Below are 21,277 nucleotides of genomic sequence, written 5' to 3'. Positions count from 1 at the left end.
GATTTTTGGCTGCTGAGTTTCCCCCCTGGCCCGGTACACCCCTCCTTGGCCGACCTGGGGCTCCCGGACTCCTCCAGGTGCCCCATATCGACGCCGAGCTTAGCCGGGACACCCGGTCGACGCGAATCGAATTCCGTACCAGGACTCCCAACCTCAAACCATCCACTGAACCCGACTTCCAAGTAGCTGGATTACAGGAGTACGCCACGCTCCCAGTCGAATTAAAACAGTGTTTAGAATATTCCTAACAAAAAATGTAGGCCAAATGATTAAAAAATTATACATATATATCTAAGAACTTTGTGGTCTCATCAAACCCACTTTAGCCATTAAAAAGTAACTCGTAGTATCTATTTTATATACATATAGAGACATAACAAAGAATCAGTTAAAACAGCTCCTTGCATGCTTCTTTCTATAATCTTGACTGCTGTTGATATTTTCGGAGAGTGGTTCTTTGGAATATGATCTGCTAATAAGCACGTTTTCACAAAAACTGGTCATTTTGCATTCATTAAATAACCTTTTATTCTATCTAGATACACAAAACATCTTATGAAGCAAAAAATATTCACGCAGAAACATGAAAAGGAATTTTTACAAGTATATCAACGTGGTATTTTCTAAACGCCTATCAAACGTCAACTCTTGACTATGTGATTCCAGTAGTTTTTGAACACAATCATTATGCACCTCTAAATTTTTTTGCTTGCCAAGATGGGCTACTTCTCTTATCATTTTGATGAGGATCTGACGATGATTTTCCATGATCTTCAGTGATTAAGAAAAAAAGAACATAGTTTTTCCTAGATACCATTTAAAGTTTTTTGAGAAACTTAATTTGAAAATTGTCCAATAACTCCCGCTGCATGTAAAATATTGAATTGCTCCCAAAAGTCTTTAACAAATAACACGTTGTTTTGTTAGCTTCATGTAGATGCGTAACTCATCGGCTCGTCCAGTAATTTTAATAACTCCTTGATCCATCAGTTGAAGGTAAGTAAGTATTCGGGTGTAAAAGCACAGCTATCAGATGGGTAACTAACACATGGGTTGAAATTAATTAGAGTAACAGGAAGAGGACCTGGTATGTTCGACTTCAAGTATGAAGTGGTGACTAAACAAGTCCTCAAAAAAGAATCTGTCACCCAAGCCTTAACATTCGACTTCCAAATCACTGCAACCCAGATTTAGAAGCTCTCAGATGTTCTCAGCTTTAATTGTGTCAATCTTTACTATTAATCGATTCTTGACAGCTATAAAACTCGGCCATTTTCTGGTCTTGATTTAACGGAAATTAATTCTTGCTGAAACGTTGTAATGCGATGGGCAGCTTTATTTTAACATTATATCAATCACATGGCCTCAGCTGCAAGCGACCTCGGCTTATTTAAGTAAAAACCAACGTATTCTGGTCATGGCTTGACCTAGCTTGGTCAATTCCTGCTGGGACATTCCAATGCGCTGGGCAGCTTTGTTTTAACATAATATCAATCGCATAAGGAAAAGTACGGAGATAGATCGAAATATAGGTAACATTTTAAAATGTCAAAAGCAAACAGGTGATTTATAAACTTTAACTTAATATACTTGGTTTTAGAAGCTATCTAAAATTACTAAATAAAGCCGAAACATACACAATTTTATGGTTCTTAAACTCTTCTAATTGTTTCTTGATTATAAAAGTCTTGTTTATGATTCATTTCGTGTGTAAGGAAATTGAAATTAAAAAATGTCAAAGTTATTTGAGTCCTATTATTCTAAAACAATTTGAAAAATTATCAAAAAAATACTTATATGATTGTTTAGAGCTTTGCTTGTAGACTTTGTGAATAAAAAAGATCCAGGTCTAGCTTTATTGGTTGGGCTGTTAAGGATCGTTCACTCCCAGGCGCGATCCCGCTACTGCACGACGCGGGGATTTTTGGCTGCTGAGTTTCCCCCCTGGCCCGGTACACCCCTCCTTGGCCGACCTGGGGCTCCCGGACTCCTCCAGGTGCCCCATATCGACGCCGAGCTTAGCCGGGACACCCGGTCGACGCAAATCGAATTCCGTACCAGGACTCCCAACCTCAAACCATCCACTGAACCCGACTTCCAAGTAGCTGGATTACAGGAGTGCGCCACGCTCCCAGTCGAATGAAAACAGTATTTATAATATTCCTAACAAAAAATGTAGGCTAAATGATTAAAAATTTAGTAGAAGGATTATTAAATCTTCATCAAATTTGCTTTAAAATGTTTTTTATTTCATGGCGATATCTCAATTCGTTTTTGAGACACGATGTTTTTAAATTTATATTTCATATCTAAACACTCAAAAAAGCAGAGTTAGGTTTAAAAAATCATAACAACGATGTTTATGGAAAATAAGAAATTATTTTTGGTATATCAAATCTTGATTAAATTTGCTTTAAAATGTTCTTTATTTCATAATGATATCTCAATTCGTTTTTGAGATAAGTTTTTTTTAAATTTATATTTCATATCTAAACAATCAAAAAAGCAGGGTTGGGTTTAAAAAATCATAACAACGATGTTTATGGAAAATAAGAAATTATTTTTGGCATATTAAATCTTGATTAAATTTGCTTTAAAATGTTCTTTATTTCATGGCGATATCTCAATTCGTTTTTGAGATACGATTTTTTTAAATTTATATTTCATATCTATAACAATAAAAAATGCAGTGTTGGGTTTAAAAAATCATAACTACGATGTTTATGGAAAATAAGAAATTATTTTTGCTATATTAAATCTTGATTAAATTTGCTTTAAAATGTTCTTTATTTAATAATGATATCTCAATTCGTTTATGAGATAAGATTTTTTTAAATTTATATTTCATATCTTAACAATAAAAAATGCAGAGTTGGGTTTAAAAAATCATAACAACGATGTTTATGCAAAATAAGAAATTATTTTTGGTATATTAAATCTTGATTAAATTTGCTTTAAAATGTTCTTTATTTCATGGCGATATCTCAATTCGTTCTTGAAATACGACTTTTAAAATTAATATATTTCATATCTATAACAATTCAAAAAAAGCAGAGTTAGGTTTAAAAAATCATAACAACGATGTTTATGATAAATAAGAAATTATTTTTGGTATATTAAATCTTGATTAAATTTGCTTTAAAATGTTCTTTATTTCATGGCGATATCTCAATTCGTTCTTGAGATACGATTTTTTTAAATTTATATTTCATATCTAAACAATCAAAAAAGCAGGGTTGGGTTTAAAAAATCATAACAACGATGTTTATGGAAAATAAGAAATTATTTTTGGCATATTAAGTCTTGATTAAATTTGCTTTAAAATGTTCTTTATTTCATGGCGATATCTCAATTCGTTCTTGAGATACGATGTTTTTAAATTTATGTTTCATATCTAAACAATCAAAAAAGCAGAGTTGGGTTTAAAAAATCATAACAACGATGTTTATGGAAAATAAGAAATTATTTTTGGCATATTAAATCTTGATTAAATTTGCTTTAAAATGTTCTTTATTTCATGGCGATATCTCAATTCGTTCTTGAGATACGATTTTTTTAAATTTATATTTCATATCTAAACAATCAAAAAAGCAGAGTTGGGTTTAAAAAATCATAACAACGATGTTTATGGAAAATAAGAAATTATTTTTGGTATATTAAATCTTGATTAAATTTGCTTTAAAATGTTCTTTATTTCATGGCGATATCTCAATTCGTTCTTGAAATACGACTTTTAAAATTAATATATTTCATATCTATAACAATTCAAAAAAAGCAGAGTTAGGTTTAAAAAATCATAACAACGATGTTTATGATAAATAAGAAATTATTTTTGGTATATTAAATCTTGATTAAATTTGCTTTAAAATGTTCTTTATTTCATGATGATATCTTAATTCGTTTTTGAGATACGATTGTTTTAAATTTATATTTCATATATAAACAATCAAAAAAGCAGGGTTGGGTTTAAAAAATCATAACAACGATGTTTATGGAAAATAAGAAATTATTTTTGGTATATTAAATCTTGATTAAATTTGCTTTAAAATGTTCTTTATTTCATGACGATATCTTAATTCGTTCTTGAGATACGATTTTTTCAAATTTATATTTCATATCTAAACAATCAAAAAAGCAGGGTTGGGTTTAAAAAATCATAACAACGATGTTTATGGAAAATAAGAAATTATTTTTGGTATATCAAATCTTGATTAAATTTGCTTTAAAATGTTCTTTATTTCATAATGATATCTCAATTCGTTTTTGAGATAAGTTTTTTTTAAATTTATATTTCATATTTAAACAATCAAAAAAGCAGGGTTGGGTTTAAAAAATCATAACAACGATGTTTATGGAAAATAAGAAATTATTTTTGGTATATTAAATCTTGATTAAATTTGCTTTAAAATATTCTTTATTTCATGGCGATATCTCAATTCGTTCTTGAAATACGACTTTTAAAATTAATATATTTCATATCTATAACAATTCAAAAAAAGCAGAGTTAGGTTTAAAAAATCATAACAACGATGTTTATGATAAATAAGAAATTATTTTTGGTATATTAAATCTTGATTAAATTTGCTTTAAAATGTTTTTTATTTCATGATGATATCTCAATTCGTTTTTGAGATACGATTTTTTTAAATTTATATTTCATATCTATAACAATCAAAAAAGCAGAGTTGGGTTTAAAAAATCATAACAACGATGTTTATGGAAAATAAGAAATTATTTTTGGTATATTAAATCTTGATTAAATTTGCTTTAAAATGTTCTTTATTTCATGATGATATCTCAATTCGTTTTTGAGATACGATGTTTTTAAATTTATGTTTCATATCTAAACAATCAAAAAAGCAGAGTTGGGTTTAAAAAATCATAACAACGATGTTTATGGAAAATAAGAAATTATTTTTGGTATATTAAATCTTGATTAAATTTGCTTTAAAATGTTCTTTATTTCATGATTATATCTCAATTCGTTCTTGAAATACGACTTTTAAAATTAATATATTTCATATCTATACCAATTCAAAAAAAGCAGAGTTGGGTTTAAAAAATCATAACAACGATATTTATGGAAAATAAGAAATTATTTTTGGTATATTAAATCTTGATTAAATTTGCTTTAAAATGTTCTTTATTTCATGGCGATATCTCAATTTGTTCTTGAGATACGATTTTTTTAAATTTATATTTCATATCTATAACAATAAAAAATGCAGTGTTGGGTTTAAAAAATCATAACTACGATGTTTATGGAAAATAAGAAATTATTTTTGGTATATTAAATCTTGATTAAATTTGCTTTAAAATGTTCTTTATTTCATGGCGATATCTTAATTCGTTCTTGAGATACGATTTTTTTAAATTTATATTTCATATCTAAACAATCAAAAAAGCAGAGTTAGGTTTAAAAAATCATAACAACGATGTTTATGGAAAATAAGAAATTATTTTTGGTATATTAAATCTTGATTAAATTTGCTTTAAAATGTTCTTTATTTCATAATGATATGTCAATTCGTTTTTGAGATACGATTTTTTTAAATTTATATTTCATATCTATAACAATAAAAAATGCAGAGTTGGGTTTAAAAAATCATAACTACGATGTTTATGGAAAATAAGAAATTATTTTTGGTGTATTAAATCTTGATTAAATTTGCTTTAAAATGTTCTTTATTTCATGATGATATTCCTATTCGTTTTTGAGATACGATTTTTTTAAATTTTATTTCATGTCTATAACAATAAAAAATGCAGAGTTGGGTTTAAAAAATCATAACAACGATGTTTATGATAAATAAGAAATTATTTTTGGTATATTAAATCTTGATTAAATTTGCTTGAAAATGTTCTTTATTTCATGATGATATCTTAATTCGTTTTTGAGATACGATTGTTTTAAGTTTATATTTCATATCTATAACAATAAAAAAGCAGAGTTGGGTTTAAAAAATCATAACAACGATGTTTATGGAAAATAAGAAATTATTTTTGGTATATTAAATCTTGATTAAATTTGCTTTAAAATGTTCTTTATTTCATAATGATATCTCAATTCGTTTTTGAGATACGATTTTTTTAAATTTATATTTCATATCTAAACAATCAAAAAAGCAGAGTTGGATTTAAAAAATCATAACAACGATGTTTATGGAATATAAAGAATTATTTTTGGTATATTAAATCTTGATTAAATTTGCTTTAAAATGTTCTTTATTTCATGGCGATATTCCAATTCGTTTTTAAGTTACGATTTTTTTAAATTTTATTTCATATCTAACAATCAAAGTTGTTTATTTAAAGGATATAATAAATAAAAAAGCCAATTAATTTTAAATATAATTCTGTATTTGTTATTGTATATTTCTACAAAATCAGATCTAGAGAAATTTACAGATATGTCATGTCTTGTTACAGGTGCAAGTGTATATTTATAAGAAAATTTACGTACACATTTTTTTCGTTTAAAAACAGTTAGAGGAAAAAGGTCGAACACTAACTACATATTTACAAGATTTCTAACCGATAAAAAGAATACACAGATTCGTTGTTCATGTTTCGCTTTTACAAAACTCTACTTATAATATAAACGTATAATACACAGTACGCAAAATCGAATCTAAACGTAATATTTTTACAAGATATACTTTGATTTCTTAAATATTTTTCGGGAGATTCTTGCAATATCTACTAAAAACTATTCGTGTTATAATAGAATAATAATAAAGCTAAATACACGTATTTATGTACGTAAATAATTTCTTCTTTTTTAAGTTTAAACTTTGGTTTTAATTCTTTCTATTCGATTAATAATTAATTAAAAATTAAAAAGTGTATATTTTAATGACTTATTTATAAAAATAATGTTTTAGTAATCAATAAGATCATTGATTGTAATTTTATAAAATTTTTGATAAAGTGACTTGATGGGAAACCTTGTTATTTCTAAAATAACAAGTTTAAAAAGCTTTTCTTTTCTTCTCCATCATCTTGAATAAGTATGGGAAATTTCCCAAGCTTCCCATGGTCATTCAAGAAAAACAGAGTTTGCCGAAGTGCGTTTTATAACCACTTCCATCGTTTTTAAAACCAGCGGAACTCTGTGAGAATTTTCTCATGGAATAAATGGGGAAACAAAAGATTTGGTTTTTAATAAGAACGATTGTTGTTTTGTGTTGTTTTCGCGATGTTCACCTTTGTGATGAAGCAAATTACAACCGCTGGGTTACAATCAAAACACAATTATATTTTTAGAATAAAAATCATAACATTAACTGAATTAATTCAAAATGTCTTGGGTTTAAATTAAAATTAATAAATACAACCATTTTTTTTTCTAACTTAATGTTTTTCTCAGTTTATCTTTCTCATTAGATTAATTAATTATTGTGCATTCCACCTCCCCCAGTATGGGAGTTCCAAGATGGATCTGAAACTGACGAACTTGTGTGGGCTTGAGTTCGCCCTGAAGAAGAGGTTCTCATGATTTCTTCGGCCGTTTGACAAGCGGGACGTGGTCCAGGTTCTGGGGTATATGTAAATGTTAATCCGGTGGCGTAAATTATCCCATCATTTCGTACCAAAGACACTGGGACTTGCGTTGGTTGTCTCACCCATAACCATTCACCCCGAAATTGTGATATATCCGGAACTACACATAACATAGATTCTTGACATCTACAAAAATAAAGAAAAATTTATTTATTTCTACTTAAATTTTGAATCAAGTAATTAATTACCTGTACATAGTTTCAGCTTCAACATCACCAAACCAAACTTGAAGACTCGGCGAAAAATTATCCCCCGTAAGTTCTAACATGGCAACATCACCACCTCCATTTAAATGTAAACTATGTACTAAAGGCACTGGTGTAACCGGCGATCGAACGGGCCCCATTCCCTCGTAAAATTGATACTCCGCTTTATCAGTTGAGATGATCGTCCAACATGCACCATCGTTGATCATCTCCTTGTTCGGTTCCTTTGGACACGGCGTCGCTTGAAACTGAATTATCCTCTCTTGTGATAAACACAGGTACATCCGGTCGGTGTCTTTCATGTAAAACGCGCATTTGTGTAATTGAGAAACTGGGTCGTCTGCTTCTAATAAAGCTTGTTGTTTATCAACCTAAAAATAAAAACGAAAAATATAATTAATTATTTAAAATTATTATTATTCAAGATCATTTAAAAGGAAATTAAAGAGCTCTGCAGGAAGATTCACTCAGCTTAACATCTGCAAATGGTTTTAAACGACGAAAAGGGTACGAAATAAATCCTATTAGAGTGAGGCTGACATCATCTGTTGAGTAAATCGACGAATAAAACCGTAACGGAACTCGTCGTTGCTCTGGTCGATTTGTAATTTTCTCCTACTCTCCAAATCGATCCGCGATTACGAGCAAACACGCAACTACCGTTCGACATTTCCTCAATAAAAAAATTCGTAATTATTGTCCCTTTAAAATCGTATTATTCACACCTTAATTATACTATTTCATTGAATGTTTTTGAAAGATTGAATCTTAACTTGTTAAGATTTACCTGTAATACTCTTATTGATAAGTCAATTGAATAGCCCTTGCTGTAACAATTTCTTTTCCGTAAAAACATATTTTAAAACCAAATTCGAAACATTATTATTTAAAATGTTTTCTCCCAAACATCATTACAAGACTTTTAGAAGATAAATCGTTGTAAAAGGTCATCAAAGCTGTTATTACATCTTCATCACAAGTTACACGTTTCTGATCTTCATGCCACAAAGATGACATGAATCTTGTAGTTTTTTATCGGTTTATTTCACATTTCCTTAGCCAGAATAGGTTTTTGCATTTTCTCAATTTTTATGCTAAATTAAATCTACAACAAAAACAATTATTGATATCTAACATATTGAGTTGGAAAGATTTAAAAATATTTTCAAACAATTCTTTTCTATAAAAAAAAAAAACAAAATAATTTTATACATCTCTATATCTCGTCATCGTCCACTCGGCCGTAAACGAGAGAGACCCCCGGAGTACCACATGATCGTAATTTAGGACCGTGGGAAAACTAAAATCAAATCGATTCGCGCGCTCCACGCTCGATACGTATGTACACACATCGCCTCTATAGTACATATGTGCTTGTTCTCATATACACACACGCAATGTATGAAGCGTTGTGCACGAGGAGATCGACGAGGGGGATTGATTGGAAGCGTGAAAGAGACAGAATGCGAGCCGAAAGCCAGACTTACAGGCGACGACCACTCAAATGCAACTCTGTTGGTTGTCGTTTCGCGTTATGTAGAATTTTTTCCTTTTTAACTTTTGCATTGCTATTACGAAAAAGAGAGTTGTATTATAACTCTCTAGGAAGGAGAGAAAATCTTGTTTTGTTGTGTGCATGAATGGGGTTTAGATTAAAATGATCTTTTCGTTTTGTATTTTGTTTTCAAGTTAACATGTAGATTTGATTTGGTACTTTCTTATTTAGAAATGTGTTGTAGCAACATTTTTCTTCATAAGATGGGATGATTTAACTTGCAAATTATATTCTTTAATAATTGGTTTAAATTGCGAAAAACAGGGCATATTACAGCATGGACAGCTCATATCCGTTATGTTAATAAATTGGTGTAGGGCAATTATACCAGAAACTTAGTTTCTATACATAAACAGCAAAGACCTTGTTGGAATAATTATCTTAATTGTGCGAAACTTGTAACTTTGGAATTACCATTCATTTTTCTCTTGGTTTTAAATTTTTTTTTTTAATTTCAATATAAGCATGAAAATTTGCTACTAAATAATACTAGGTCTATTATTATATAACATTAACTTAAATTCCTCGGCGATTATGTTAATTGTAAAAAAAGGAAATAAAGTGGAACGCGAAAGAAGTCGTTTGGAGACAAGTGCGAAATACGAAAGAGTTGTAGTTACTTCCGTTCTACAAAACGCTCCGCTTTGGAATGTAGGAACAACAATTCGTATTCGTACTTAGTACTCTACGTCTTCTTTCTTTTTCTCGTTCTTGTTCGGTAATGAAGCAGTAGTACTCTTTAAGCAGTTTGAGAGAGGCACCAACACACGAACTCCTCCCGCGGCAATGAGGGCCTCTCCGCGTGATGATAGTCCGGTTCGACGGACTTTTCGTTTTATTTTCACCAACACGGCATATCACAACTGGACACATTCCAGAGTTTCACCGATGAGATAACGTTCAAAGAAACATGTTTCAAACTCAACATACCTAACAAAATCAAATAAAATGTAACTTAATAAAACAAAGATTTTAAATAAATTATATTAATAATTTAAAGTAATTATATTATTAATTATGCATCATTCTTTATTATATCCTTATTAAATCTTGAGTTAACCTCAGAATGTAGCAAACACCTCTCAAGATTCGTGAAATTGGTAGACCGTTAAAAGCACTAAGTGATTGTGCTTGAATGCTGAGATTTCATTTATGGATAGAAACAATTTGCTCTTACAACTGCAAGTTTTTTGTTTGTTGATTACGGCCGTGGAAGAAAATAAACTAAAAAACAACAAAATAAAATGAGAAAATTGAACAATTTACAAGAGAAGAATCTATATATTAAGCTCACCGTCAGAATGATGTATTATCTATAATATATATTTCTACAAGATGTTCTAACCAAGCGGATTATTTCAGAACTTTTCTTGACTCTAGCACTAATATGAAATTTAAATTAAATTAATCTTAAATTAAATCTTGAACTTTCGATATAAAATATTTTCTAATCTGTTATTTTCCCCTGGAAGTTATTTTACGTAAATTTTATTACATATTTTGATTCTCAATTTTTATCTTTTTAGCAAAATTGCTTAAAAAACATTTAAATAGCTTAACAATTTGAAATCAGTCAATTTAACATTGCGGCGAATAAACATCAACCTAACTTTTGTGTCTCTTGGAGGATGCGGCATTCATAAAGCAAAATCAACAAAATATCTCGATTTCCACTTTGATGGCATAATAAACTGGAAGCATCAAATTCAGTTGTGATATACTCAAAAGTAGACAAATATACTGTAAAGTCCCTAGATTTACAAAGTACCGCGGTTCATGAAGCCTGTTTCGAGCCAAAATGGCGGTTTGACAGCTTGTCACTGCACAAGGTTTATATACAGGTGTATCTGAATGACTGCAACAAACTTCAAGGGGTGATTCTTTAGTGAATTTTAAGGTACTTTGATATATGAACCATGGGCGACTTCGGCTCCCCTAAGGAGCTACACCCCTCCAAAAATGGCGGAAAATTTTGGTTTAATTTGTTTTTCTCAAAAACCATAAACGCTAGGAAAATGAAATTTGGGGAATATGTTGAACTCATAATAGGGCATGTTTTGACCCTACTTGTACTTTCAACCTACCCTTCTAAACTACTAAACGTAACCACCCCCTTCACATTTTTGCTAATATTTTTTTTATGCAGATGATAAATACATTAAAAAAATTTTATCTAGGTAGATGAAAGTATCCTAAAACTTTTTTGTCTCTCTAAAATTTTTCCAAAAACGACTGATTTTTGAGAAAAAAAATAATAAAGTAAACACTGCACGTTAAACATTGGGGTTGTCGATCAAAAGTTGGAATGAATTTTTATTGAAAAAATCTTAGTAGGCTTTGGAAAGTTTGTCAGAAATATTTTTAACGTTTAAATGTCAGTGTTTTTCTTACTATTATTATTGTTTTTCAAATTAATTTTTAAATAAACTTCTATCGCATTTACGCTCGTTCACTCGACATTTCAAAATTTTAAATAAAACAATAATAATAGTACGAAAACCACTGACATTTAAACGTCAAAAATATTTCTGACAAAGATTGCAAAGCCTACTAAGATTTTTTCATTAAAAATTCATTTCTACTTTCGATTAACAACCCTACAGCTTAACAGTTAGTGTTTGCTTAATTATTTTTTTTCTTAGAAATTATTAAATTTTCGAAGAACATCAAAGAGACAAAAAAGTTTTAGAATAGTTTTATCTATTTAACTGAAATTTTTCCAATGTATTTATCATCTTCATAAAAAAAATCTAGGCATAAATTGAACGGGGGTGGTTACGTTTAGTAGTTTAGAAGGGTAGGTTGAAAGTACAAATAGGGTCAAAACGTGCCCTATTATGAGTTAAACATATTCCCCAAATTTCATTTTCCTAGCGTTTATGGTTTTTGAGAAAAAACAATTAAACCAAAATTTTCCGCCATTTTTGGAGGGGTGTAGCTCCTTAGGGGAGCCGAAGTCGCCCATGGTTCATATATGAAAGTACCCTTAAAATTCACTAAAGAATCACCCCTTGAAGTTTGTTGCAGTCATTCAGATACACCCTGTATAAGAGGTTGTCTAGATTCGTACGCAACCATAATTAAACAAATGCATGGAGCACCACATGGCCATGAGGTTGCGTGCGCAATCCGTGATCGCTTACGTCACGAAACACTTCTGCTCTTGCCCCTCGCCCACAAACTAAATCAAAGTATTGCAGCATAGGTACTTAGACAACCTTTAATATATAAACCTTGGTCACTGCATCTCACCACTTATTTACAAAAATATTGCCGTCTTGTTGCCTTTGGAGTTGCAAAAATAGCACTTTCGACTCTTCAGAGTACCACGAGAAAAAAAGAAAGGAAATTTGACGTATTGTTATCAATAGAACGACATAGTTTTAAATTTCCCGCTTGACTTTCGAGCTAAACGAGTCAAACCGCAGTACTTTGTAAATCTAGGGACTTTAATATACCAATGTTGCCAACTCCATCTGCAATCAAATAGACTAGTTTATCAGTCTACAGTTATACTAAGCCTTGATTAGATCAAATGATCTAATCAAGGTGAAAAACAAATTTTTTTAACCAATATTTATCGTTATGTAACCAATCAAGAACTGCATGATGACCCCGAAATCAGATGGGTTTACGAAATAAATCAAGATTACGCAGCGAAGCAAGAAAAAAAATTTCTCAATATTTAATATAACCTCCTTTGTTGTTAATAAGCTTGTCACACCTTTGTGGTATTGAATGTATTACATTGTTCATGGTTCCTTTCGGTATTTTGGACGATTTGTTCTGAAGAAACTTTTTTCGAATTCTTGTGATGAATCTGGTGACTGTGATGGCCAATTTTAATTATGTATTATTTTCTTCAAACCATTCCTTTTCAACTTTGAATCAGTGTTCCGGATCTTGTCTTATTGAGATATGTAAGATAGATATTTTTACACTGATTTTCCTAAGTGTTCCAGATTCATTTTAATTCTACGACAAATCCATAAACAATTTTGTAAAAAATGTTTGAGATATCGTGATTTTTAAAATCATTAATAGAAAATCCAATAGCTCATACCTTGCTGGGTATTCTTTTCCAAGAAAGTTGGGTTGGAGAAATGAAAAAATCTTAAAATGTGGACCATAAATGATCTGTCTTCGGGAAAAAGTGATCACCACCATAGCCACAAAGAAAATACGAAAGACTATGATGACGTGAAGATGAATGGGAGATGGACATCATTCAAAATATATTATCCTATTCTAATTATCCTGGTTTTCTTCCTTTATAAAACCTTTTTGAACAAGAAAACGTGTTTATAATTATTTACACAAAATAAAATTACATAGAAATGCGAATTGACATAATAAAATATTTACAAAGACATAAAATTAATATTTATTTTAAGTCATTCTAATTTAATAGTATTTCACACTTTTAGCTTCCTCTCATAAAATAATAAATACACCTTTACTTCAATTTTCCGCAACTCTCACTAAAATTCTTTATTACTTTTTGTTATATCTGACTCACACCATAAAGTTCTTTTATATCGCCATTTAAAAAGATTTCAATACAGCACGAATATATAAATCTTCTTTTAATTTTTTTCTAGTATTAAAGTAAATAGTAAAACATGTACATCCCGTTAGAAGTCACTTTCTTGCAAGATTTATGACAATTGTTCATCACTTTACAGACAAATACGGTTATATCAAACCGCAAACAACGCCGCCAATCGCCAATTTCAAAGTTCGTTAAACCAAGATTTATGTTATATACTTGGGTTTTATCTTCTAACTTGCCAAATAGGAAAAATGAGTGGATGAGTGTGTGTTTAGCCTTCTAAAGAGAAACTAACAGAAATCGGCAGTAAACTCAAACAAATTGGTTATTCGAATTTTTATTCAATTATAAATTAATTAATTTTCAAATATTAACTGTCATAACAAAAATGTCAACAAATCTTAATCGAAAATATGGGCCATTATTTCTCTATTTTATATCGTCGTTTCGGGAAAAAAAGAGTAAATATGCGAATATTAATGGTGGGTTTAGATTGTGCCGGAAAAACGACGATTCTTTATAGAATGCGTTTAGGAAAGGTCGTAACGTCAGTGCCCACAATCGGATTCAATATAGAAACGGTGGAATTCAAGAATATCTGCTTCATCGTGTGGGACGTGGGTGGACAAGAGAAAATCCGTAGATTGTGGAGGCACTATTACGAAAACACGCAAGGTGTAATTTTCGTCGTCGACGGCGCCGATAGGAATAGAATAAAAGAGGCTGAAAAGGAGCTTCAAAATATGATACAAGAAACTGAATTGCGTGATGCTGCCGTTTTAGTTTTCGCAAACAAACAAGATTTACCCAACGCGATAAAACCAGTTGATTTAGCGAATGATTTAAAATTGTATACTTTACATAATAGAAGATGGCACGTTCAAGCTTCTTCGGCTTTAGAAGGAAGCGGGTTACTTGAAGGTTTAAGTTGGCTTTCAAGACAAATTCGTTCAAAAAAAAATTAATTAATAATTTCTGTTTTACGATTTATTAAATAAGAAATTTTAAATAAATTGATTCCCAATTAAACGAAACTATCTTAGGAAATTACTTCGATAACGAATTTCTACCGATTGATAGTAGAAACGCTTTAAATGGAAGTGCAATCAAGTTTCCTGTAAAGTTTATTACTTTTCGAGGAGATTGAATTAATCTTTATGTGCGTATATTTAAGTGAAATTGATTTAGGCAGAAGTTATAAACTAAAAAGTGGCAACATTTATAACTATATGGGGATTATTACTGGTAAAGTCTTTCAATGTTGGGGAATGTTATCTGCTTTTTACGTGCCAATTAAGTAAAAGTCGCTTCGTAACTTTGTTGTGAACGGGTTTATAGCGGAATGTATCTTACATGTATAAATTTAATAATCTGACAGGAAGTAAATTAAAAAGTTTATGTTAAGTAATTTAAAGAATACAATCTAAGTAATAATTTTTTTTTGGGACTTAATAACAAACCTTTTTTTACTTTAATCATTCTTGATCACAATCTCTTTCTTAATGAGTTTGATCTTGTCAATACAGGTGATGTCCCGAAACTCAATTGATTTATGACTTCTGTAGTAGCATGGTTCATAAGGAACACATTATTAAAAAAATTACTATTTAATTGCGAACATTTCTGACCGTGGTACCTAAAGATACGATTTTTTAACATTTTCAAAAATATGTCTATTACTACTCAACTAAGACACATGGAATTTTATTCTTATTTTTACCAGAACAGGTATGGGTTGGCCTCTCACCCGGTGCCCGTTTGACGTTGAGTTTCGGGACACCTGTATATACGACTAGTTTCGGGCTAAATGCCCATCTTTAGCCAAATCTATGCGCACAATCATAGAAAACATACAAAAACCCAATTAATATGATCATTGCTTAGTTGCTATCTTGGTTAAAATTTCATTATAGTAACATTAATAACAACATTTATGTTTATCTCGATCGATCTTATAAATTAACACTTTAAAATAATCGACAAAGAACCAAAAAGACAAAAGGTTATATTTTCTACATTTCGGAAATACTCAAAGTGGTGGCGCGAAATTTACAGATTCAAATTATTTAAGTACAAAAATAAAGATTTATATTGTATTTCTAATTGTTCGTTAAATAATTCGCCCTTATTATTAAATTTATGTTTATAAATTTCGAGCATTTTAAGGAAATCGAGGTTCAGACCTTTATTACATCTATCTAAGAGTGTCGCACCTTCAAAATTAATACTATGTCCTGTTTCCAGTCCATGGTTAAAAACATTTGAGTTATTTTTAGTTTTGTACTCATGTATTCGGGTTTCAAGTCTTCGCCCTGTTTGACCAATGTAACTTCCATCGCAGTCGGAACATCCAATTTGGTAAACGTTTTAATAATATAAAACGGAAACCCATTTTGACATGCTAGTGTTTTAATGTAATTAAACTCTTTTTTGTAATTCGCGACGCTAATGAAAGCTATAACAGTACTCAAACGGGTGCTGTAATGAGACTCCTTACAGCATCCGATGCTGTAATGAGATTTTAGTAACATTTTATGGAACCAGTTCATGTTGGTGACATTGGGTCATTAATTTTTCTAGTTTTTTTGTCCATGGATGTTTAAATACGTTCTAAGCATCGAATACAAGGACCACAATGATGAGGACATTGAACTCTGAGCAATTTCTCTTATTTTGGGAGGTGTACATGAAACATGTTTGTCAGGTGAATACATTTTGTGTTTTGACAGTTTCTAATTGTCAATTCAAAGTTTCTATTTTCAAGTGTTCCGGTGTTACCAACTGCTACATACCTATTTCCCTACATTGCCAAAATTTACTTTATTTTTGAGAAAAAAAAGGATAGAAACGCGAATTACAAAAAATAGCATAAAAAACACGTTTCATAAGACTTAAAGCACTCATTCATTAAAAAACTCGTGGCTTCGCCACTCGTTTTTCAACTTGAATTCGTGCATTTCAAGCGTGTCTTACGAAACTTGTTTTTTAATATACTATTATGTTGTTCTCTTCGGATAAAGCATATGTTATTACCCTGTTTATTAAAAATCTAAAATTTGAAAGCTTTTGATTCACTGGATGTGCAGAATCGTATGGTATGGTTGTGGGTATCATTGTTGGCTTCCTGTAAATATGATAATCAAGGTTTCCTTCTTCATTACATTTCAATTTTAAATACAAAAAGTTTAGAGATTTATCTTCGTCCATTTCCAATGTAAAGTGTAAATTTTGTTGAATGTTGTTCAAATAAATCAAAAATTCATGAAGCGATTGAACCTTTTGTAATGATGTAGTATTCTTCATTAAAAAAAACACTAATTTTGTTCTACTATGTGTTTTTAAATATTATTAAGAGGTTTTATTTTTATATTATTATTATTAAAAAATGTCCTAAACCAAGGACAGTAGAATCTAACAGGACTGCTACATCCATTGTATTTTTGTAGTCCACTAGGGATTGGTTGCCCGCACTCTACGTCACACTATTTGCCACGCCTGGTAACTGTCTGCGTTTTTAGAGGTTATATGATAGACATTAATACGTCTAAAAACATAAAACTTCAAAAATAATATGAATACGTCTAGGATATAACCTCTAAAAATACACAACAAACACATAGACCATAACAACAGCTGGGCGTGGAAAATGGTGTGACGTAGTTTGCGGGCAGGTTGTCACAACAATGGATGTAGCAGTCCTGTAAGATTCTACTGTCCTTGGTCCTAAACAATTTATCAGTTAATTCAAATGTTAGCTCTATGGAAACATTTGCATATAGATTAGTAATATCAAATAAAACCATAATTCTGTTATTGAATTTTATGTCTTAATTTTATGTTCTATAAATTGTTGGGTGTTCCTTATTGAAAAACTAGGCACAAAGATAATCATTTTAAGTGTTAATTTATAAGATCGATCAAAATAAACATAAATGTTGTTATTATGGTAAAATTTTAACCAAGATAGTTTTACCATTTTCCTTTTTGACTGTAAGCAATGATCAAATTAATTGGGATTTTGAGTAATGTTTTCTATGTTGTGCGTATAGACTTGTGCAATTAAAGTCTGGATGTCATAAAACGAAATATAACCAAGTTTTACGTCAAATATCCTCAAAATACCAAAGTTAACGCAAGAAGTTTGTTAACCGTTGCAGGTAAAGTGGTCTTTCTGAGCAATGTATAATAAAAGTTGATTTAGATAAAATATTTGTTATATACTACATAACAGCATATAAAAAAAAGAGTTTGTTCTTGAAAATTTTTTTCTAATATTCCGTTTTACAATAAAAACAAATGAGTTTTTTTAGCCTATTTTCAAATATTAATTGATCATGTTTACATTACAACATAAAATATTTATAGTGCAGTGCCCATGGATTGGGTAACATTAGTTACAATGCAGTTTTAAGGGAATTCGAGGAAAAATTATGTGTTAGTGTTGGTGGTGGTATCATTGAATAAGCTTTTATGTTAATTTAGTTTAGATCGAAAATGTTTTGTTAATCTTATGATTTAAAAATCTGCATTTTGCTTTTATATCCTAAATTAATAAAATTCTGCATATCGCTATAATTTAACATAACAAACATTTTATCTTAATCAACTTTTGTTGTACATTGCTCAGAAAGACCACTTTACCTGCAACGGTTAACAAACTTCTTGCGTTAACTTTGGTACTTTGAGGACATTTGACGTAAAACTTGGTTATATTTCGTTTTATGACATCCAGACTTTAATTGCAAAAGATAGAATTTGAATTCAAAAATTTATCGTGAATTATACCTTGCGGGGACATAATCCGGGGACACACTGTTGTATTAATAAGTAGCAAGGAAGAAGTTTTTATCGTTTTATTAATAGAATCATTTGGGTTTAGCCGTCTTGAGAGACGTGCGGGTAAACCCGCATGTTTCTAGTTCTCAGTCTGGTGTTAGTTCTAGTGGTAGTGGTAGGTAGCGATAGTTAGCATAAGATATTACTATGTTGTATATTTTTATTGAACTAACACTAGAACTATCACTAGAACTAACACAAGACCTAAATCATTCGGGTTTAGCCGTATTGAGAGACGTGCGACTAAACCAGAATATTTCTAGTTCTTGGTCTAGTGTGAATTCTAGTGGCAGTGGTAGGTAGCGCTAGTTAGCATAAAATATTATTGTGTTGTATATTTTATTAAATTAAAACTAGAACTATCACGAAACTAACACAAGATGTAGAACTAGAATCATTCGGGTTTAGCCGTCTTGAGAGACGTGCGGCTAAACCCGAATGTTTCCAGTTCTAGGTCTAGTGTTAGTTCTAGTTTTACACTAGCACTATCACTAGAACTAACACAAGAACCAGAACTAGAATCATTCGGGTTTAGCCGTCTTGAGAGACGTGCGGCTAAACACGAATGTTTCTAGTTCGCGATTTAGTGTTGGTTCTAGTTTTACACTAGAACTATCACTAAAACTAACACAAGACCTAGAACTAGAATCATTCGGGTTTAGCCGTCTTGAGAGACGTGCGGCTAAACCCGAATGTTTCTAGGTCTAGTGTTAGTTCTAGTTTTACACTAGCACTATCACTAGAACTAACACAAGATCCAGAACTAGAATCATTCGGGTTTAGCCGTCTTGAGAGACGTGCGGCTAAACACGAATGTTTCTAGTTCGCGATTTAGTGTTGGTTCTAGTTTTACACTAGAACTATCACTAAAACTAGCACAAGACCTAGAACTAGAATCATTCGGGTTTAGCCGTCTTGAGAGACGTGCGGCTAAACCCGAATGTTTCTAGTTCGCGATCTAGTGTTAGTTCTAGTTTTACACTATCACTAGAACTAACACAAGACCTAGAACTACAATAATTCGAGATTAGACACACTCAGAGACGTGCGGCTAAACCCGAATGTTTCTAGCAACATTTCAAATTTTCCTAGTGTAATTTTTGCTTAAAACTGACCAAAAGCAACCCAACTTTTTGGGGCTTCAAATTGAAAACACTCCTCTGAATTCAAAAATAGAGTATAGGGATTAAAAAACATGAATTAAAAATGAAAATGTAACATTTGAATAATTAATAAACTTTGTAATTGAAATGAAAAACTTACCTTTCTTATAATTAACCTAGGTAAGGCCATTCCAGTAACCGAACAAACCAATTTAACGGTAGACCCATAATGAATATAACCATCCCGAACTTGAAATTCCTCACTTTCCGATTCGTTATCATCCAGTAAATGTATTGTAAAAGCTCCCCATTGTGTGGAACTGGCATGAAAATGTCCATTTTCCACGTGCAAATACCTGGTGGACACCGTTTGTGACCTGAGTCTATTAAATAAAGCTACTTTAGTTCCACTGGCTATACACAAATCGGCGTTTTTCAATGATTGTTTCTTCTTTGATGGTTTTGATATAACTTTAATTCTCTTACTATGAAACACACCGATATCATGTCCCGATCCGTAAAACATCTTTACGGAGAGCATAAAATGTTTTCGTTTATCCGAATCGGATATATACAAAGTTTTTGCTGCACAATATTGTTTACCATTGTTTAAATCTAATTGTTGCATGTCTTGATCTGAATTTCCGATTCCAATGAAAGCGCACAGTTGTGAAGCTTGTTCTGTTCCACCTTCTCGTAACATTTGTTCTTGACGTAACCTCCAACCGTCTCCGAATAAATAAATACATGGAGGTGGACAAAAGAATCGTTTCTCATTTCCATAAGATTTTTGAGCTACTTTCGCATGTAAAATTACAATTACCATATCCGATCTATCTCTTAAATAACGTTCCATTGCCTCTCGAGTTAAACGCCTTCCTTCACCACGATAGCCACCGGGTACCACTGCTCCTGAAAACCTTGGGTACATAGCACCGTGTTGAGGTGGAGGTGTTGGAGGTGATTGTGCATGAGCTATTCCTGGTAAACCATATTGATGAGGCATTTTATGCAAAATTTTTTATATTTTTTAATTATCAAAAAATCATTATAATTCTTCTTTTGGTTTTTCTTTGTTTCCAATAATTAATTATTAATTATAAATTTCATCTTGATACCATCTGTCACTTACAAACTGTCATTTTGATCCTTTTTTTGTTTACGTTCACTTGTTTTGTTGTTTTCGATTACCGAAGCAATTTGATTGTTTTGATCCTTATTTATAGGTTATGTGGGGTTATGTTTGGTGCTCGGCGCGTATACGTAGTGTAGTTTTGTTTACCCGGCGTTCCTCGTTTGTTTATAGCACGTAATTGACAAGTTGATCGCGACCACGTGGTTCGGTACGCGGTTGAAAATGTACGCGTTTTCGACCCGAAGAGGTTTCCAGTGTGACTAAACTGGTTGGAAGGCGTGAGAAACGGGCAGATTGCGGTGTGTGCGAGAGAGTCCCCCCACTTGG

General features: G+C 31.2%; 2 protein-coding genes across 2 annotated transcripts; one reads left to right on the top strand and one right to left on the bottom strand.

Annotated features, from left to right (window-relative positions):
• Positions 1-6,338: 6,338 nt before the first annotated feature.
• On the bottom strand, positions 6,339-21,275 carry LOC111424683 (recombining binding protein suppressor of hairless). Its single transcript, XM_023058311.2, has 3 exons — positions 19,976-21,275; positions 7,752-8,140; positions 6,339-7,689 (listed from the first exon to the last, which is right to left on the bottom strand). The coding sequence occupies exons 1-3, from the start codon at positions 20,819-20,821 to the stop codon at positions 7,392-7,394; spliced, it is 1,533 nt and encodes a 510-aa protein (XP_022914079.1). The 5' UTR covers positions 20,822-21,275; the 3' UTR covers positions 6,339-7,391.
• LOC111424684 (ADP ribosylation factor 4-like) lies at positions 14,017-14,899 on the top strand. The gene has a single exon (XM_023058312.2). It carries the CDS (start codon positions 14,290-14,292, stop codon positions 14,839-14,841), a length of 552 nt encoding a protein of 183 aa, XP_022914080.1. The 5' UTR covers positions 14,017-14,289; the 3' UTR covers positions 14,842-14,899.
• Positions 21,276-21,277: the final 2 nt, after the last annotated feature.

Source organism: Onthophagus taurus, chromosome 6 (genome assembly GCF_036711975.1).
Source record: "Onthophagus taurus isolate NC chromosome 6, IU_Otau_3.0, whole genome shotgun sequence".
In the NCBI taxonomy this organism is placed as follows: domain Eukaryota; kingdom Metazoa; phylum Arthropoda; class Insecta; order Coleoptera; family Scarabaeidae; genus Onthophagus; species Onthophagus taurus.
This window is presented reverse-complemented; position numbering and strand designations above follow the sequence as displayed.